The sequence below is a fragment of the Heptranchias perlo genome, chromosome 8 (genome assembly GCF_035084215.1).
Source record: "Heptranchias perlo isolate sHepPer1 chromosome 8, sHepPer1.hap1, whole genome shotgun sequence".
NCBI classification, from domain to species: domain Eukaryota; kingdom Metazoa; phylum Chordata; class Chondrichthyes; order Hexanchiformes; family Hexanchidae; genus Heptranchias; species Heptranchias perlo.
Genome location: NC_090332.1, coordinates 21,128,878 through 21,146,138, shown reverse-complemented (window position 1 = coordinate 21,146,138; position 17,261 = coordinate 21,128,878). Strand labels below are relative to the sequence as shown.

Sequence of the window (17,261 nt, the reverse complement as noted above, 5' to 3'; positions counted from 1 at the left end):
GCCATTTATCCACCAGCGCAGATACACACATCTTGGTGGGTCCCCGTCCTCACTTAGTTGGGCTTGCACATGGTGAGTCACCATGCACATATGAGCACAAGCAGACCCTGGTGGCAGGGGCAGCAGTGGAGAGTCCGCGTCGGTGGGAGCACTCTTCTCCAGGCTCTGCTCAGCTGGACCCAGATGCTGAACCCTGGGGGTCAGCCGTGAAAAGGAGAGTCATTAAGGGGCAGCAGCACATTACCGAGGCACTGGAACAGGTGCCACGCGCACTCTCCACAATCGCGCAGAGGATGGAGGAGTCCAACTCCTGCATGAGGGGAATGGTGGCACAGGTGCAGGAGGGTATCTCCGAGATAGTGTCGCAGGGACGTGAAGGCATCTCTGAGATAGTGTCGCGGGTAGGTGTGGGAATGTCTGCGATGGAGGAAAGGCTAGCCTCCCTCGAGCGTCAAGCACGGCTCAACAATGAGTACATTCAGGCCCTGACAATGGCCGATCGGATTCAGGGTGAGCAACATTCTGCCGCCTTGAACAGGCTGACAGATACTTTACAAGTGGCCTTCCAAGGCCTCACACAAGTCCTCCAAACTGCCGTCCAGCAGGGTGGAAGGAGTGATGTGGGCCTGGGCCACGAGAGGGATGATGGTGAAAGGGGACATGGAAGTGGGGACGCCATTCAAAGCGCTCCCACGTCTCACCCGTTGACCCCCTCTCAACCAGTACGCGCAATGCTGCCCCCTCTCCAGGTGGCCGAGTCTGCCCCTGCACAGGTACAGGTGGAGCAGTCTTTGGAGGGGCCCTCACGTGCACCCAAACCCAGAGGGTGTCGGCCCAAAGCATCTCATCGGTCAGGGCATGGATAAGAGCAACCTGCCACTATCTCTGCTGAAGCCACAGGGGTAGCACCACGAAGAGGTTCCCAGAAACGCAAGGCGAAGGTTTTGTGAGCACAAAGGGAATGCACAAGGGTGTCTGACGATTTGTCATGTTTTTATTTATATTTGTTTTCTTTCACATGCACAATAAATATTGTTATTATCACCACTACTGCCACGTCTTGCCCATTCTTGACTGGCTTGCGGAATAGGTCCCTTTCATGGGGTTCACCATGAACATGCATACTTGATGCCACCCATTGTGTCGCTGCAGAGTGGGTGTAGGTGTATTTGCAGGGCTTTTTTGTGCAGATGACAGAGACGTTGGTGATGTCCCTGGTGGCACCCTGGAAGGATGCGGAGGAGAATTTGTTGAGGGCAGTGGTGACTTTGACAGCGATAGGTAAGAAGATGGTGCTCGGGCCAGCCGGGAGCAGCTCGGCATGAAGGAGGCTGCAGATGTCCACAACTACATGTCGAGTGACTCTGAGCCTCCATTTGCACTGCTGCTCAGAGAGGTCCAGGAAGCTGAGCCTTGGTCTGTAGACCCTGTGGCGAGGGTAGTGCCCTCTGCGACGCATCTCTCTCTGCGGTTGCCCTCCCTCCTGCTGTGCAGGTGGATGTGTCACAGCACTGTGTTGTGGAGCTCCAGGTGTCTCAGGTGGACGGCGTGGCCGGCGAGGATGGTGTTTCTGTTCGCCCTCCGAGCAGGTCATGGGTGCAGCTACGGCGGCCCCCATCCGGAAGATGTACATTTGAGGGGGTCCACAAGGTAGGTAAATGTGTCTGGACACCGGGGTAAGTGTGCAAGTTTGTGAATTTGACTGTTAGGAGGAGGGTGGTGGAGGCCAAACTTTGTCCAAAGTGACAGAGTGGCCTCCTGCAATGAGTGAGGGTCTCCCCTCCCCCCCACCTGTCAAATGGACCTTTGCAACTGCCACAGGCTGATGGCTGCAACACGTCCATTTGAACTGGGAGTGTTTCCCCCAGTACGGGGAACAGTCTCAGTTAATTTCAAAATCCCAGCCCTCCTAAAATATCAGGTCAATCAGGTCTGTAAACGACCTGAAGTACCTGTTTAAGTACTTTAAGTGGCATCCCGCCGGCTTTAATTGCCGGCAGGAGTCCCACATGCGGGGGCTGCGCGCACATAACAGCGCGTCACTGGGGAATCCGGAAGTGGGCGGGTTGGAGCTGGGCTCCAGATCCGCCCCTGGAATCGCTGATTTTGCAGCCCCCCGCCACGAACGCACCCGATCGGGGGTGCGAAAATCGAGCCCATTGTTTCAACCCACATCTGCACCGTTTTGATCCAACTTACCCTAATGCGAATATGTCTCTTATAGGTTAGGTCACAGAGCAGGATTGAGACTTTAAGTGTTTCTTGGCAGTGTTTGCCTGCCTTTATAATTGAAAGCGAGATGAGGATAGCCAACCAGCTACGATGAAGGAGAATAAAAATTTGTCCAAGAATTTTTTTAAAATACTGCATTTCCAACCTAAATCATTTAGACTTGGACGATACAAACAGAATCGCTTTCCTAATGAAATTAAACAGGTTGCATAAAGCAACAATATGTTTGTATCATTTTCTGCTCTTTAACATTTTAGTAATGATTTGCATTGTACAATTTATTGTAATTCCAGAAGAATATGATGAAATGCGTCATATTGCTCTTTTCACTTCCTGTTAAAGTGAATTTCCCTGTTATTGTTTCCACATGCTTACAGAATTCTACTTTATATGTTACTGTAGTCTCAATATTGTTGGAAGAAGTTTCCTGTATAAGTCTCAAATGGTGGACCATTACCAGTATTTGTTCAGTTTTATGACATTTACAGGTTAAAAATACATATAAATTACTATCAAATTGTTTCCAATAAAGGAAAGTAAATAAAGAACGTCTTACCGGCTGGAAACAGACGAAGCCCTGAATAGTCCATGCTTCTTGTTTCTTTCGATGATGTCACTAACATCTGAAAAGGTTCGTTTCGTCAAGGATAAAAACAAATTTATAGTTATCAGACGTATAAATTTTCTAAAAATGGAAAACGTTCGGAATTTACTATCACATGGCTCATGGTTGGCAACACCTTGCCCCCTTACTGAAGCCTCCCACCTGACTATACTTTCCACCACCTGCCCTACCCAAACTGCTGTGATGGCAGTATGGCCCTTATCACCAAAGGTCTCTCCCCTTAATCCTCTAGTACCTTCTCCTTCTTTGAGCAGCTCACCTTATTCCATCCATCTCGCCTCTCCTTTAAAATCCTTGTTGTCCAGAACCCCCCCACCCCAAGTTTCTCAGTGAGATAGCTCTGCACTGAATGAAATCACCAAGGATGAGCAGTCAATCTTCATCTCACCATGCCCCTATTCCTCTGAATTCACTGTCTTTCTGTAATCCTAAACCTCTACCTCCATGCAAACTCTCCTACCATTTTTAAGGCCGCCCCCATTGGCGTTTCCATGCCATATGGTCTGTCTACTCCTGTGGTCTCAATTGCAGAAAAGGTCTTCCCTGACCACTTCCTTGGATCCCTCACCACTCACACCCTTTCCAATCCCACTTCATTCTGCACTAGCCCTGGAAAAAAAACTCTCTCTAAGTCACTTACAACTGCACTTTCAAGCTGCCAACTGCCTAGCCTGTGATCCTCCATTTGCCACAGTACTTCTGTAGCTTAGTCAGTTCTTCTCCTCCACCTTTGATGCCCATGTCCACAATAAAACCTCTACTCTCTCCAATTCTGGTCATTCCCCCAGTATAACCACGATCTTTATTCCTGTAAGTCCAAGGGGCGCAGATTGTATTTGGCATACAACTGGTTCAGCCATTCATCACCAGATCTGGCTGGACCACATCAAGAGTTATTGGGCCTTACTCGCCTCTGCCAAAACTGCTTACTACTCTAAAATCATCCATGGAGAACAAAGATACATCCTGACTTCTTTTCTGAACTATCAACTGTTTCCTTAAACTCCTCTCCCCTGCCCCCTCCACCATCATCTCCAAGAACAAGTATGAGGAGCTCACAGACTTCTTTATCACTAAGATCAAGACCATTCGTTCAACTGCCTCCCACGCCCTTTTCCTTGCCCAACAAGTCACACCTCCCCCCAGGCTCTCCTATCTCCTCTCTTCAAACTCATCTTATCCATGAGACTCACCTCCTGCTCCCTTGCCGCATTCTCACTTAACAGTCGACCACCCAACTTCCCTTCTTGACCCTCCCCCCCCACCCCCACCATGTGGAGAGGGAACCATTGTAAATGGTTCCCTCTCCACAGGTACTGTCTCCCTCCCTTTCAAAACCTCTGTAATCAACCACTTCCTCAAAAAAGTCTATCCTGGTTCACGTCCTTGCAAACAAAAACCTCATCTCCAACCCCCCTTTCCTCTTTGCCCATCCTTACACAGACTAGCAAGAGATCATTTGTACTGATACAGCTTCAGATTGGCACGAGGATTAACAGTAATTATAATCTGAAATGTTAGATGCAAGACGCAGTTAAAGAGTTATGGTAATTTTCTTAACGGACCTCGTGCAGAAAGGTGTGTCAAAGTGGTGGACAAACGGTAGACATCGAGCAGAAGGAAAGGGAGAAAGAGCGAAAGATGAGAAAACACGGTTAAAGATAAGGTTTAAAGGATGTTTTGAAGGCAAAATGGGGGATGGCACGGCAGAGATATTGGGAAGAAGTTCCACATGGTGAGCAAATAGCGGCCAAAAGATTTGCTACTGATAAGGCAGGGAACAAAGAGTAGACAAGCATCAGTGATGCAGGGTAAGTGGAGGGTTGGAGTAGATTGCAGAGGTAGGATGGGGTAAGACCATGGCAGGATTTGAGGCAAGAATATGGATCTTAAAGTTAATTCACTAGAGTACACGGAGCCAGGCGAGGACTGGTATGAGGGGGTTGTGGTCTTGGTGAAAGTGAGGATATGGGTTCCGACATTTTGGATTAGTTGTAGTATCTGGAGGGTGGAGGTGGGGAGACTGACAAGGGCAGAACTGGAAAAATCAAGCCTTAAGGTAATAAAGGCTTGAATAAGGTTTTCCACCGCAGAGGGGGAGAAGTAGGGTCAGAGGAGGGAAATGTTACAGAGGTGACAGATTAGTTGTCGGGGTTGGAAGCTAAGCTTGGTGTCACATAGCATACAAAAGCGCTGCACCTCTGTGTTTAGCCCAAGATGGAAGTCAGGGAAGTTTACGGAGTCAAGGTTAGTGAAGTGATGGCATTTGCAGGACCTGCAGTGAATGGCTTCAGTTTTGCCAACATTTAGCTAGATGAAATTTCGACTCATCTAGGTCTTAGTGTCAGATAAGCACTTGGGAGTGGCAACAACTTTCAGTTTGGTAAGGAAGTGGAGAGACAGAACTGAGTGCTTGTTTTAGCTTTAACAGAAGTGGAAATATCCAGTTTTCTCCCATCCTCTCTAGATAGTACTGATTCTTGTTGGGATATGGTTCCATGGGTGCCTGCAGCACTCTATACTTTGTCCAAGGGGCCATTTTCCATGTGATTGGCTAGTCAGTGAGAATCATAAGGTCTTTTTGGTGTTGGGGGGGGGGCGGTGGGGGGAACATATCACAGCAAAGGTCAATCCTCTCTATTCACATATGCTCTTCACAGTTAGTTTTTACCCTCTCTAGCCCAGGCCAATTGCAGTGCCCCTACCATCACCCTAACTGAGATCAACTAACTCACACAAACCAGGATTAAACCTGGGAGATTCCTGGCTTGTAGCGAAAATCTTACTTAATGTTAAAAGCCTGTTATCAGATTTGAAACCAAACATCACCTTCTCAGTCCATAAACCACCTCTTTAGCACGAGCAGGTAGCGCCATAAATCCATGTGTATTTCTACAGAAGACAGTCCAAAAATATCTTATTATTTCCTTATAAACACTCTTGGGCACTAGCCAATATTTCCTCAGAGGTGTTACTAAGGATCAAGCAGTGCTTTCCATTGAGAAAGTGTGAGAAGACCTATTGAATTAACAAACAGGAGCATCCTTGGAGGAGACATTTTAATAAACTAAAAAAATGTAATTATAGATACAGCCAAATCTCTCTCTACATTTATGGAGTTAGATTGCACATATAAAAGAAGTTCCTTGTAAACAGTGCATTTTTTATTTATTTTGACCACTCGTACACTACATATTTAATCCGTCTCATTGCTTAAACTGACAAAATGCATAACGATTAGCCCTACAGTGCATTAACAAGGTGGGAAGAGCTGAGGAAATTATAATGGACAGAGATTCTACAGCAGCAGCCAAGGTTTTTCTTTTTTAAGAGTCCCCTCAGGCTTTTTAGTGTTGAACTGGTTAGGATATAAAATCAATGGGCCAGGGATCAACAATCATTTTACATAACCTAAACAGTAAAAACTGGTATAGTTATTATCTATAATTAATTATTAATCCTTTAGCTTTTCAATTTTTTTTCATCCAAAATGAAGCGTGGCCACTGCTACTGGGTAAAGGCATTGCCATACAGACCAGAAAGTCAGTGGTTCCATTTCTAGTCTCCACTGAGTTAGCTGATCTCGGCTCGGATGCTGCAATTGGCCTCATCAATCCTGGCTGGGAGGGAGGGCTTCTGCACTTGATCACTATCCAGTGGCCCCATTAGAAAAAGTGGATGATGGATATTGGGTGAGAACAGCACCAGGCCCCGGCTGTGATGTCACTCACAAGAGAATAGCCACTTGAAGTCTGGACTCACACAAGTTCCACAAGCACATGGGAGATACACTGGAGTTGCTGGCACCTGTGGAACTATAGCTTACCCCTAGCAAGAGTAGGTGCCTGCAGGACAGGTGGGTAGAGAATGGCGGGGGGGAAACTAAATGCAACACATGTTGAAAGAAAGAACTTGGAATTATTATAGTGCCTTAACATGTCCTCAAGATGTCCCAAAGCATTTTACAACCAATGAATTACTTTTGGAGTGCACCCACTGTTGTTTTGTACAGCACAATCTCACACAAAGCAAATGAAGTAATGAGCAGGTCATGTTTTTGAATTTGGTTGAGGGGTGAATATTAGCCAAGACATCAGAAAAACTCACTGCTGGAATAATGCCAAGGGATCTTTTATATCCACCTGAACATGCAGGCCGGGCCTTGGTTTAACATCTCTTACAAAAGACACCACCTCCAATAATGCGATACTCCCTTAGTATTGCACTGAAGCATCAGTCTAGATTATGTGATCAAGTGGGGCTTGAACCCTCAACCTTCTAACTCAGAGGTGAGAGTGTCACCAACTGAACAAAGCTGACACTATGTGCATAAGATGTACATTCCAGCTCAATGACATGCAGGGGTAGAAATACTACACAATTGCAGCTCTTAAAGGGTTGTGCATTAAAGGAGAGCATGTTGCAGTGCAGAAAGAGGAAGGAGGCAAAAGTGTTGGTAGTTGTTCAGCTCGCCTCAGGAACCCCTCCATTCTCTGATGCAGCTGTGGAGCTGCTGCTACACAAAGTTGGCAAAAGGAAGGCCACTCTTCCCACAGCACAGCAGTGTGAACTGAGTGGGAGGAGGAGGCATTAAGAGTCAATGTCTAACATGCAGAGAATCTGAGAGCAGATGAAGAAAAAATGTGGACATAAAATCTGCTATGGTAGAACAACCCAGCCATACTGGTTCTCTCTGATCAGCTCATATTTGTTCAACTGTTCAGTCAATCTGTCCCTAATGACAGATTCTAGTAACTTCCCCACAAAGGACATAGACTGACAGGTCTGCAGTTACTTGTTTTTTCTCTCCCACCCATCTTAAATAATGGAGTGACATTTGCAATTTTCCAATCCAACGGTACAATTCCCAAAACAAGAAAGCTTTAGAAGATTATGATTAATGCTTCTGCAATTTCCTCACCTACTTCTTTAATGCCCTGGGGTGGAAACCATCTAGTCCTGGTGATAAGTCTCGTTATTTTCTCCATTACCATTTTTTAAACATATTAAATCAACTAAGTTCCTCCCCTTGATTTATTTTTAGTTTCCCTAGTGCTGCTGGTACTTTATCCACTTCCTCTACTGTGAGGACGGATGCAAAGTACACATTTAATAAGTCTGCCACTTCCTTATTTTCGATTACGATATCTCCCGCATCTGTCGTTAATGGGTCCACATTTCGCTTGGCCACTCTCTTTCTCATTGTATATTTATAAAAACTTTTACTGGTAGCCTTGATAGCCCTTGAAAGTTTCTTTTCGTATTCCCTTTTTGCAACTCTCGTACTTTCTTTGTATCCCTTTGTTGCTTTTATAGCTCTCCCAGTCTGCTAGATTTCCACATTTCTTTGCGTAAGCCTCTTCTTTTAGCTTTATACTGCATCTTACCTCATTTGTTGGCCATGGTTGCTTAACTACACAAGTGGAGCTTTTGCCTTTTAGGGGTATGTACTTGTCTTGTATTGTACCAAATACTTCTTTGAATACCTCCCACTGTTTGTCTGAATCTGGTAGGACTGCATTATAATACACTCCCCGATCCATAAAGGGATCTGAAGTGCTGCAAGAAGACGCATTTCATTTGCTCAAAAAAAATCAAGTGAACGCATGCAATTCGTATCTTAGGTCAGTTGGTATTCATGACTATCGTCACGAGCCAGGGGCTGCAGGGGGTAGTCGTAGTCTCCTAGGAGCTACCCTTCCAGGGTACCTCCTTCAAATAGCCTAGGCCCAGAAAACTGTCCTAAAATGAATGCTGCTACCGAGGAATAAGGCATTACCCTGCATGATCCTGTGGTGTTGGTCAGTGATTATCTGTGCATTGATGGAATGGAAGTCCTTGCAGCTCATGAATGCCATACCAACACACTCCTTGTAACAAATATGACTTGCCAATATGTGGTGTGCTATGATGCTAGTGTGCATGTTAAGTGAGTGAATGGTAGAGTGGCTGAGTGTGTGAAAGATTGTGGGGAGGAAGACTAAGCAATAATGATGGCCACTAGCCTGGAGGTTGATGATCCCTCCCGCATGACCTTCTCCAATACACTCCATCGATTCTGGACCCACTGTTTCAGGGGTCAATGTACCATGTACAATTTGAATTGTTATGGCTAATTAACTTATTTAAGTTCCCTGAGAGAGGAGATTAAACACAGGTAACACTTCCAACAAGTCACAATTGTGAACTTCCTCTAAATTGAATCAGGAATCATTAAAGGACAGGAATGATCAATACAGAAATTGCAAAACAATATCACTTTCACAGTCATGCAGCAAACACATGCAGTAGGTAGCTGCAGTATTTGGATAAGAGTCAAGACACCTAATCAAGAAGTTACGCATTTGTAACTTGGAAGGAGGGGGAAAAAAAAAACCCAAAAAACACAATTCCCTTTTTTCTGTGAACGGCACTTAATTGTCAAAGTAACAAGAATCTGTCCAACACAGCTCTTTTGGTTGTTGGATGTGGTAGGGAATTTGGCCTTATAACCAGGAAGTATTCTAAAGAAAAAATATCGTACAATCAGCTTCTCCTATCTGAATTAGAAGCTGATTTCACATCGTTCACCTGAGGAAGGGGGAAGCCTCCGAAAGCTTGTGAATTTAAAATAAAATTGCTGGACTATAACTTGGTGTTGTAAAATTGTTTACAATTATCTGAATTAGAAATGCCTTTAAGATGGGCCCAAAGTACTATTTTCTGCAAAGAAGCAAATTTCTCCTTAGAAATTCAGCCTTTACTTTCTGCCACTCCAAAGGCACTTGCTGTTTGCTGATTTGACTTGCTCTTATTTCAATTCAACTTTCCACCAATCAGTGGAAAAAATTTATTTTGAAAAAAAACTTTGGGTCAAACCTTTATTTTGACCCATTAATAGAATAAACTTTGTTTTGCACTGTTCCTTAGTGTCCAAAGCTTCGCTCGCCCTAAATACTTTTTTTTATATACCTAGAAATCTAAAGAGTCAGGATTTTTTTTCCCATTTGGTTGAGACTCTTGACATTTAAGGATAGAATTCTGAGCTTGGCTATATTGGCGAGCAAGTTGTGTAGAAGATAGCTGTGTTGTATCTATGTGGGCCACAGATGTGCCATCCACATTTTGGGTCTTTGGGTCTCAGGTTACCCAACTGCTCCCTTGTATTTGCATGTCCCATTGGGTGTTGCCCACCCCCCTCGAACTCTTGCAGTGCTTCCGTGCGTGTGCCACCATGTTCCTATTGTTAAATGCATAATCATTTAACAATAGCACCTTGTATTAAGATAGCATCTTTAATGTAGAAGTCCAAAAGGAGCATTAAAGAAGAGAAAAGGATGCCGAGCAGTAGGGGAAGAGCTAGGGAAGATAACTGGAAGCGTGATTGAAAAGATAGAAGGCTTCTAAGAGAGAAGAGTTTGGGGAGGGGCTGTAGGGAGAGAATCACGCTGAAGACTTTGCTACTGATGGTGAAGCAGAGGGATGGGGGAGGAGGAATGCACAGAGAGACCGAGTCTGAGGATCGCAGCTCATGGACTAGGATGTCAGATTGGGGAAGGTTGCAGAGGTAGCGTGCAGCAAAGCTGCGGGGGAATCTACAACAGTCTTTTCACTCCACCCCAGCGAATTCCATATATTACTGACTTTGTATAAAGTTTCTGGAATACGGAGAATAATTTGTTTGATCAGGTAGTTAATTGTAAATTTCTTCTGTGTGTTTCTTTAGTCTGCCTTGTCCTCACAAACTCCGTGACTCAGCTTAATGAACACAAATTCTGGATTATCCTCAACTTAAGGGAGATGAATAACAAGCAACCCTCATACCTGAAATAAGAACAGAAAATGATAGGAGATGCACAGCAAATCAATCAACACCTGAATGGGAAAGATAGATTAGCATTTTGGGTGTGACAATTGGCATTTCCAAGATTTTCCCTTTTTATTTCAGATTTCCTACATTTGTGAGTTATTTCTAGAAATTCATCAGGTCTTTTTTGTTGTTGATACCATTCTAGTGATTACCAAACCTCAATTTTTTTTTAAATTTTAAAAAAAACTTTTGAGTTTTGAAATGAGATTGCATGAGTAAGGATACTTTTGATGGCTTTTTCATTCCCATCAGTTAATAGAACTTCTTTGACATCTGAAGAAATAGCAACCTGCAAAAAAATAGCATCGAACGATGATCAAATATGCTTGTCTTGTGTGGAAGTGAAGACAGAAGTGACAAGCCTTCAGTATCATGCTTCTTCACCTATTTCTTAGTAACAATCTTCAATCTTTTTTCATTTTATGTCTGCATTATTTTAATCATTCAATCAAATCAGTCAATACTTTTATCATTCCATTTGCGGGAGCCTCTATCTTGCTATCATTCTGTTCGGTAATTGGATTGTGACAGTGGATGATGGTATTCTGAGAGGCTTTCATTTGCAGCCTTCTGTTTATCTAGTACAGCCATCATACTAGGCTGTCACTCTGCCTTTCAGCCTGCCTCTGTCTGCCCGCCTGATGCCCTTCACATAACTTTGCATTGGAGGTAGATGGCTTTGTAAGGGTAATTTTTTTTGTGTGTGTGTGTAGCTGACATGCTCGCACATTTGTGAGTAACCTAGACACATTATATAAGTGTACGACAGGTTTGTCAAATGTCAATCAGCGCAACAATATGCTTTTTATTTGGAGAGAAATAAAAACTCGTCTCTGCTGCACTGCAATGGTGCATAATATCTGCTCAATACATGACTCAGAGCTTAAAGAACGCAGGGGTGACAGCTCCTGAATGGTCAATCTAAGTTAAAAGAATCTAATTACTGGAAGTCTGGATCATGTTTGTTGATGTAATAATATAGCCAAACATTAACAACTATATCATAGTGGTCCAACTGTGATTTTTTTTTGCTGATGCTTTTCATGTATTTGGGAAAATGGACTGTCAACTGAAATGCTTTGACTGTGGCAATGAAAGTAGCTCTTCTTAGGGCCTGAAATGTCACAACAAGGGATATTGAGTACACCCGGATGAAATGCTTCTGCTCATCCAAAGCAACCATCAAAATCAATGTGATACGAAAGCAAGTCAATCTAGAGGGTCTCTCAAGACTCTACAGCTTGACCGCAACTGATGCAGATGACAGTCCCTACGACCCAGTGGCAGTGGAACACATTTTTCCCTCCTTTCTTTATTCATTCCTGAATGGAGGAGCGGGGGTAATAAAAGCGAATTGAGAAGACCTACCATGAGACCAGCCAAGCATGTCATTCCACCTCCCAGTTCACAAACTGCAAGCCCTCTGCAGAAGAAATATTTTTTTTTATAAAAGGAAATGTCAGAACCCATCGCAAATTAGGCAAAATGATTTTGGAAGCATATACATTACAGCACAATTCAATGTCTACAGAAACACATCAACAAGCAGGAGGTTACAAAGATATGAAAGGCAGAAGTCTTGCTGCTTCACTGGGCCACCACATGTAGCTTGCTTTTTAAAAATAATTATATAAAAAATAATTGTGTAGCAATGCTAAGCAGCAGGGGGTTCTCATTAGTGTTCACTGCAACACTAACACTGCTGTGCTGCAAATCTGAAAAGGTTCCTTTTTTTTCCAGAGAGACTCTGTCTCCTGATTGTGCCTCCTGTGATGGCACAGTGAATCAGTGAGGAAAGGCTAAACAAAAGAGAGGCAGAAGGAGTCTGAATGTTTCCTTCAGCCAAATACTTGTTCAACTCAATAACTACTGTAATAGAAGAAAGGCGAGGCAAATAGATTGAGTAGTTCAGCATATTTAAAGAGAGAATCTCGTCATAGGAGCATGTTGCACATCTTTACAAGAAGTTTGAAAAAATTATGATCAACATCTTTTTTTACTTTTCTTTCCATTTGTGCTAATTTGATGAATACTGTTGTTTCAACTGTGAGTGGTCATCATCTGGGAAAGCTAGTTGGGAGGAGTGACTGATCCCAACTGAGTTGAATTAAAGTACAGAGCTGAAATAACAAGATCACTGTAGCATCCAGAGTAAATGACTAATGCCAATTCAAATGCATCACATCTTTGGACTCAGTAATTGATTCCAATCTATTTCTTAGATAAAGTCATTAGACTTCACCGCTGAAACCAATATAGATATTTATACATTTATAGTATTTTAACTGAACAGATACATAAAAGGGTTAATACTAACTCTTCCCCTTCCTCATTTTCTCAGTCCCCATCCTCATTTTCTCAGTCATGGTGGGTTATGGTTCCACAGGTGCCATCAGCCTTTGGGTACCTCAGCCGAGTCGTCATTCTTTGTGTCTAATCCTTGTCACTGAGTGTTGGCATGCTATCCAATCGTGTAAGGCGCCACAGCTGATCCTGATTCTGTCCTCGCCAGCTATCCATACATATGCACTTTCCAGCAGGGGTCTCCAGAGTCTAATCAGGAATGGAAGCCCTACCGATTTCCCCCCATTTTTTAGCCCAGGAGCACTGAATGCCAACTGCAACCACTTAACTCAGCACATACTGAGGATTAAACCAGGGACCTTCCTAATCTGTATGGCTCAGCTCCACACTGGAAGGTGCGCTTTCCAATTGTGCCCTTGGTGGAATAATAATTTTTTTTCAAATAGTTATTATTTTAAAATGGGAGTACTGAATGAAAAAAATACTAAAATAAAACAATACTATAGGCACAAGTGAAAACACTAAAATCAACTGTATCTAACACATTCAAAGGGCTTGACAAAAAGAAGCCTTATCACATTGCTTTGTGAAAAGAGATCAGTACGCAAGAGAAGGCAGATCTGCAGGGTTGTTGCAAGGATTTTGCCAAACCGTAACAGTGGGTGCTACTGCCTGATGTTGTAGTCAATGCCTGGCCTTGTACATGCCACCTTTTCAAAAAATTAGACAATTTAAAAATGGATCTCTTTTTTTTACACCACCAAATACAGAGCTAAACCTCTCAGTTGTTTTTTTTATATAAAGAAAAGCCAAAAAAGTATCTTCTGTTTCAGTAATGGCCTGACAACTTCTATCATTTGATTGTTTAAAATATTAAATTTTAATTTGAATTGGTTCAATTGTGGGAGAGAGAAAATGTCTAATGTTTGATTATTCAGCTGTCAAGTCAAAACCCGGAAGTGAGCTGCATTTAAAATGTTAGAGGCCACGCACTCTCTCTACTGTACAAGATCAGGCCTGACATGCTGTAAATGCTTAGTGACAACATCTGATGGAAATTTCCTTTCAAATAAATGAAGTAAAAATAAGTAAACATATTGATTAAAGTATTATAATAAAACAGAAAAGAAAACAGAATGAGTGCTGAGGTTTTATTTGAAGGACATTTGCTGCATGGTTTCACTGAATCTCTTTTCACATTATATACAGTGCATGTGTGAATCCTGTCATTGCCTCTCTCCTGTCTGACCTTCACAACAAAGGCTCATCGATTGCAGCTTCACTTTTGTTTTCCAAAAGAAAAAAAAATCAAAGTGAAACCAAATGCCTTGAGTGGAAATCAAATGTCTTTGACATATTTTACTAAGCAAGGGGCATATACAGTGGCGATTTGGTACCTCCAGGCAATCCCGCAAAGTCCGAGTACAAAAGGTGCGATTCACCTTGAATTAGCTTGGTTAATATATAATTGAGATAAATTTGCACAAAATAAATGGAGAACCACTGAGTCAGTAGATAAATCCTTTCACATACCTAAAGATATCACTGTGTTTTATGCAGTAATAAGCCAAAACCTCTTCTGAAGGCCAGATGCCTAGAACAAAATAAGAGCAAGTGTTGTTAGCTACTGTACAATAACAGCATGAAATCATTACCTTTGTTTAAAGGAAAACAAATCTCACTGTATAATGTTATAGCTTCTAATCTGCATTTCCCATAGCTTGTTGCTAATCCAGACCATTGAACTATTTTGCCAATTTAATCAAAGCTTTAGATTTATGTGAGGGAAAAAGTACCAATATTAATTACATAAATTGCGACTGTAACAGGAAAAAAAAGAAGAAAGCTCGGCTCCAAAAATCACAAATTATTGGTTCAGGCAGGTGTCTGATATAAAACCACATTTGTGTGATGAAACAGCCATGCTAGTACCAGAGCTTTATACATACAGCTTTATTGGTACCTAACAAAATGTGGAATTAAAGGTTCCAAAGAAACCAAGTCAACCATTTCTTGCCAAAAAAATGTACTGATGAGTGCCAAAATAAAATAAATAAATAAATGAATAATCAACAATAAGCCAGCTTATCAGCTACTGTCAGTTGTCTATTGTCAGCTGAATCACACAACACTTACAGAAAGGCTTCCTTTGTTTTTTCTTCAGAAGAAATAAACTATTTTAAAGCTTTGATGTGGAAAGCAGCAAAAACACAACAAACAACTCAAACATTTATTTATTTAATTATTTAAGCAGTTCAACATCTATCACTGACATCTTGAAACAAACTGAGATTATTGACAAATAATATTTCCTTTTTTCCTGGATTTAGTCTGAATTATGTGCATTACAAATTTCTAGAGGAATAGAATTGAAAAGTAGAGAAGTTATGTTAAATTTGTGTAGCACCTTGGTTAGACAACACTTGGAGTATTATGTCTGTTCTGGTTCCATATTATAAAAAGGATATAGAGGCATTGGAGAAGGTGCAAAAAAGATTCACAAGGGCAATACCAAAACTGAGAGGATATGCTTATCAGGAAAGGCTGAACAGGTTGGGGCTCTTTTCAGAGAAGACTGAGGGGTGACTCAATAGAGGTCTTTAAGATAACGAAAGGGTTTGATAGGGTAGACGTAGAGAAAATGTCTCCACTTGTGGGGGAGTCCAAAACTAGAGATCATCAATATAAGATAGTCACTAATAAATCCAATAGGGGATTCAGGAGAAACTTCTTTACTCAAAGAGTGGTAAGAATGTGGAATGTGCTACTACAAGGAGTAGTTGAGGAAAATAGCATTGATGCATTTAAAGGGAATCTAGATAAGCCGAATGGCCTGTTTCTGTGCTGTAGACTCGATGTAAACATTGGAAATATTTTTGGGCAGTAACTTTTCATCATTTTGAGATGTATGAATGCAGTATTAAAATAAAAAGTCACAATTTGCGACTGGTTGTAACAAGTGTTAAGGTGCTTGGTTTTGCATGAGGACAAGTTTTTTTTTAAAGTTATGTTATAGTCCAATATCTGACCACTCAAATTCTACCAAGTCTGAATTCTCCATGTTCAATTTTAATGGCAGGTACAGATCACACCCCCTCCCCCAAGAGGTTAAAAAGCATTGAAAACATCTCTCCCAGGAAGGAGATAGGATCAGGTCAAATACTGTAGATGTCAAAATCTGCTACATGATTGTTTAGCCCGGCCGCATCTTCACCAACACAGATTTGTACATCACACTTCCTTTATCAGGTTTTCCTTCAACTTACAAGGAAGGCATTTGAAGCTGAACTAAAACATAAACCAAAATCTTAATTTCCTCATCATTCTGTTTTAGAACCTGCACAATCAGTTCATTCCTGTAGACTCATGAATCATGTGACCACATTATTCAACACTACTTTGAATTATCATTTGAATTATTTTAATGTTACCGAGACCACAATTCGTGCAATTAAAAAGATTATAGATGGCAAGGAGCTGTAAAATGCTGTAATTTAATCTCACTGTTCAGATAATGACTTTAACTATTTGAACCTCACTCAAAATTTTTTGTGGTCATCTGAACCCCATAATTAAATTAATCTTATTTGCTCCTAATCATCCATAATCCTGTGTATGACAATATAAAGAGAATCAAAGATATACAGCAAAGTACTGTGTTAGTCAACACGAATGTTCCTGGGAAATAATACATTTGAAATCAAATGCACACGCTATTTTAAACACTGAAAAATGCAGCCATAGTTCTCATATATTTCTTCGATAGCATAATAGTATTAAGCTATTCAAGGTAAGTATCAAAAGTAACCTGATTTCAATGGGATCATCATTCCCACAGATGCTGGAATATCCCGCAAGATTTTAATTGATTACATGCACTAAACATTGTGTAGTCAGTGATTAAAAAAAACCACCAGAATGTGCAAATTTTCCCAGTCAGATTAAGTAGGCAATGTACCTATGCACACCAGGCAGCTCTCCTCTCCATGAAGGGAATCAGGCACAGTTACTGGAAAGTTTCCAAATCAGGACACTGGATTTAATCAAAGATTGTACCTACCACATAGCATTAACACATCAAGGTTTGATTCTGGAGCAGCAGAATATAGCCTTATTTAGCAAAAGACACCCCGACCAGTACTGCCTTTATTTATTTTCAAGTTTCTCCCCTTCTGTCCTCAAGGTGCTGACTATTGGTTCCACGGGTGCTATCAGTCCTCTCCGCTACCTCACCCAACGGGCCATTCTTCA

General features: G+C 42.0%; 1 protein-coding gene across 4 annotated transcripts in view; it reads right to left on the bottom strand.

The window, feature by feature from the left end:
• Positions 1 to 17,261, bottom strand: part of camkmt (calmodulin-lysine N-methyltransferase) — a 261,921-nt gene that overhangs the window by 40,408 nt on the left and 204,252 nt on the right. For all 4 annotated transcript variants that reach the window (XM_067988781.1, XM_067988783.1, XM_067988782.1 and 1 more), the window contains 4 exons: positions 14,544 to 14,604; positions 12,075 to 12,129; positions 10,932 to 10,995; positions 2,789 to 2,855 (listed from right to left, as the gene is read on the bottom strand). In XM_067988781.1, the coding sequence (XP_067844882.1) occupies positions 2,789 to 2,855; positions 10,932 to 10,995; positions 12,075 to 12,129; positions 14,544 to 14,604 (247 nt within the window). The remainder of the gene's footprint in view (positions 1 to 2,788; positions 2,856 to 10,931; positions 10,996 to 12,074; positions 12,130 to 14,543; positions 14,605 to 17,261) is intronic.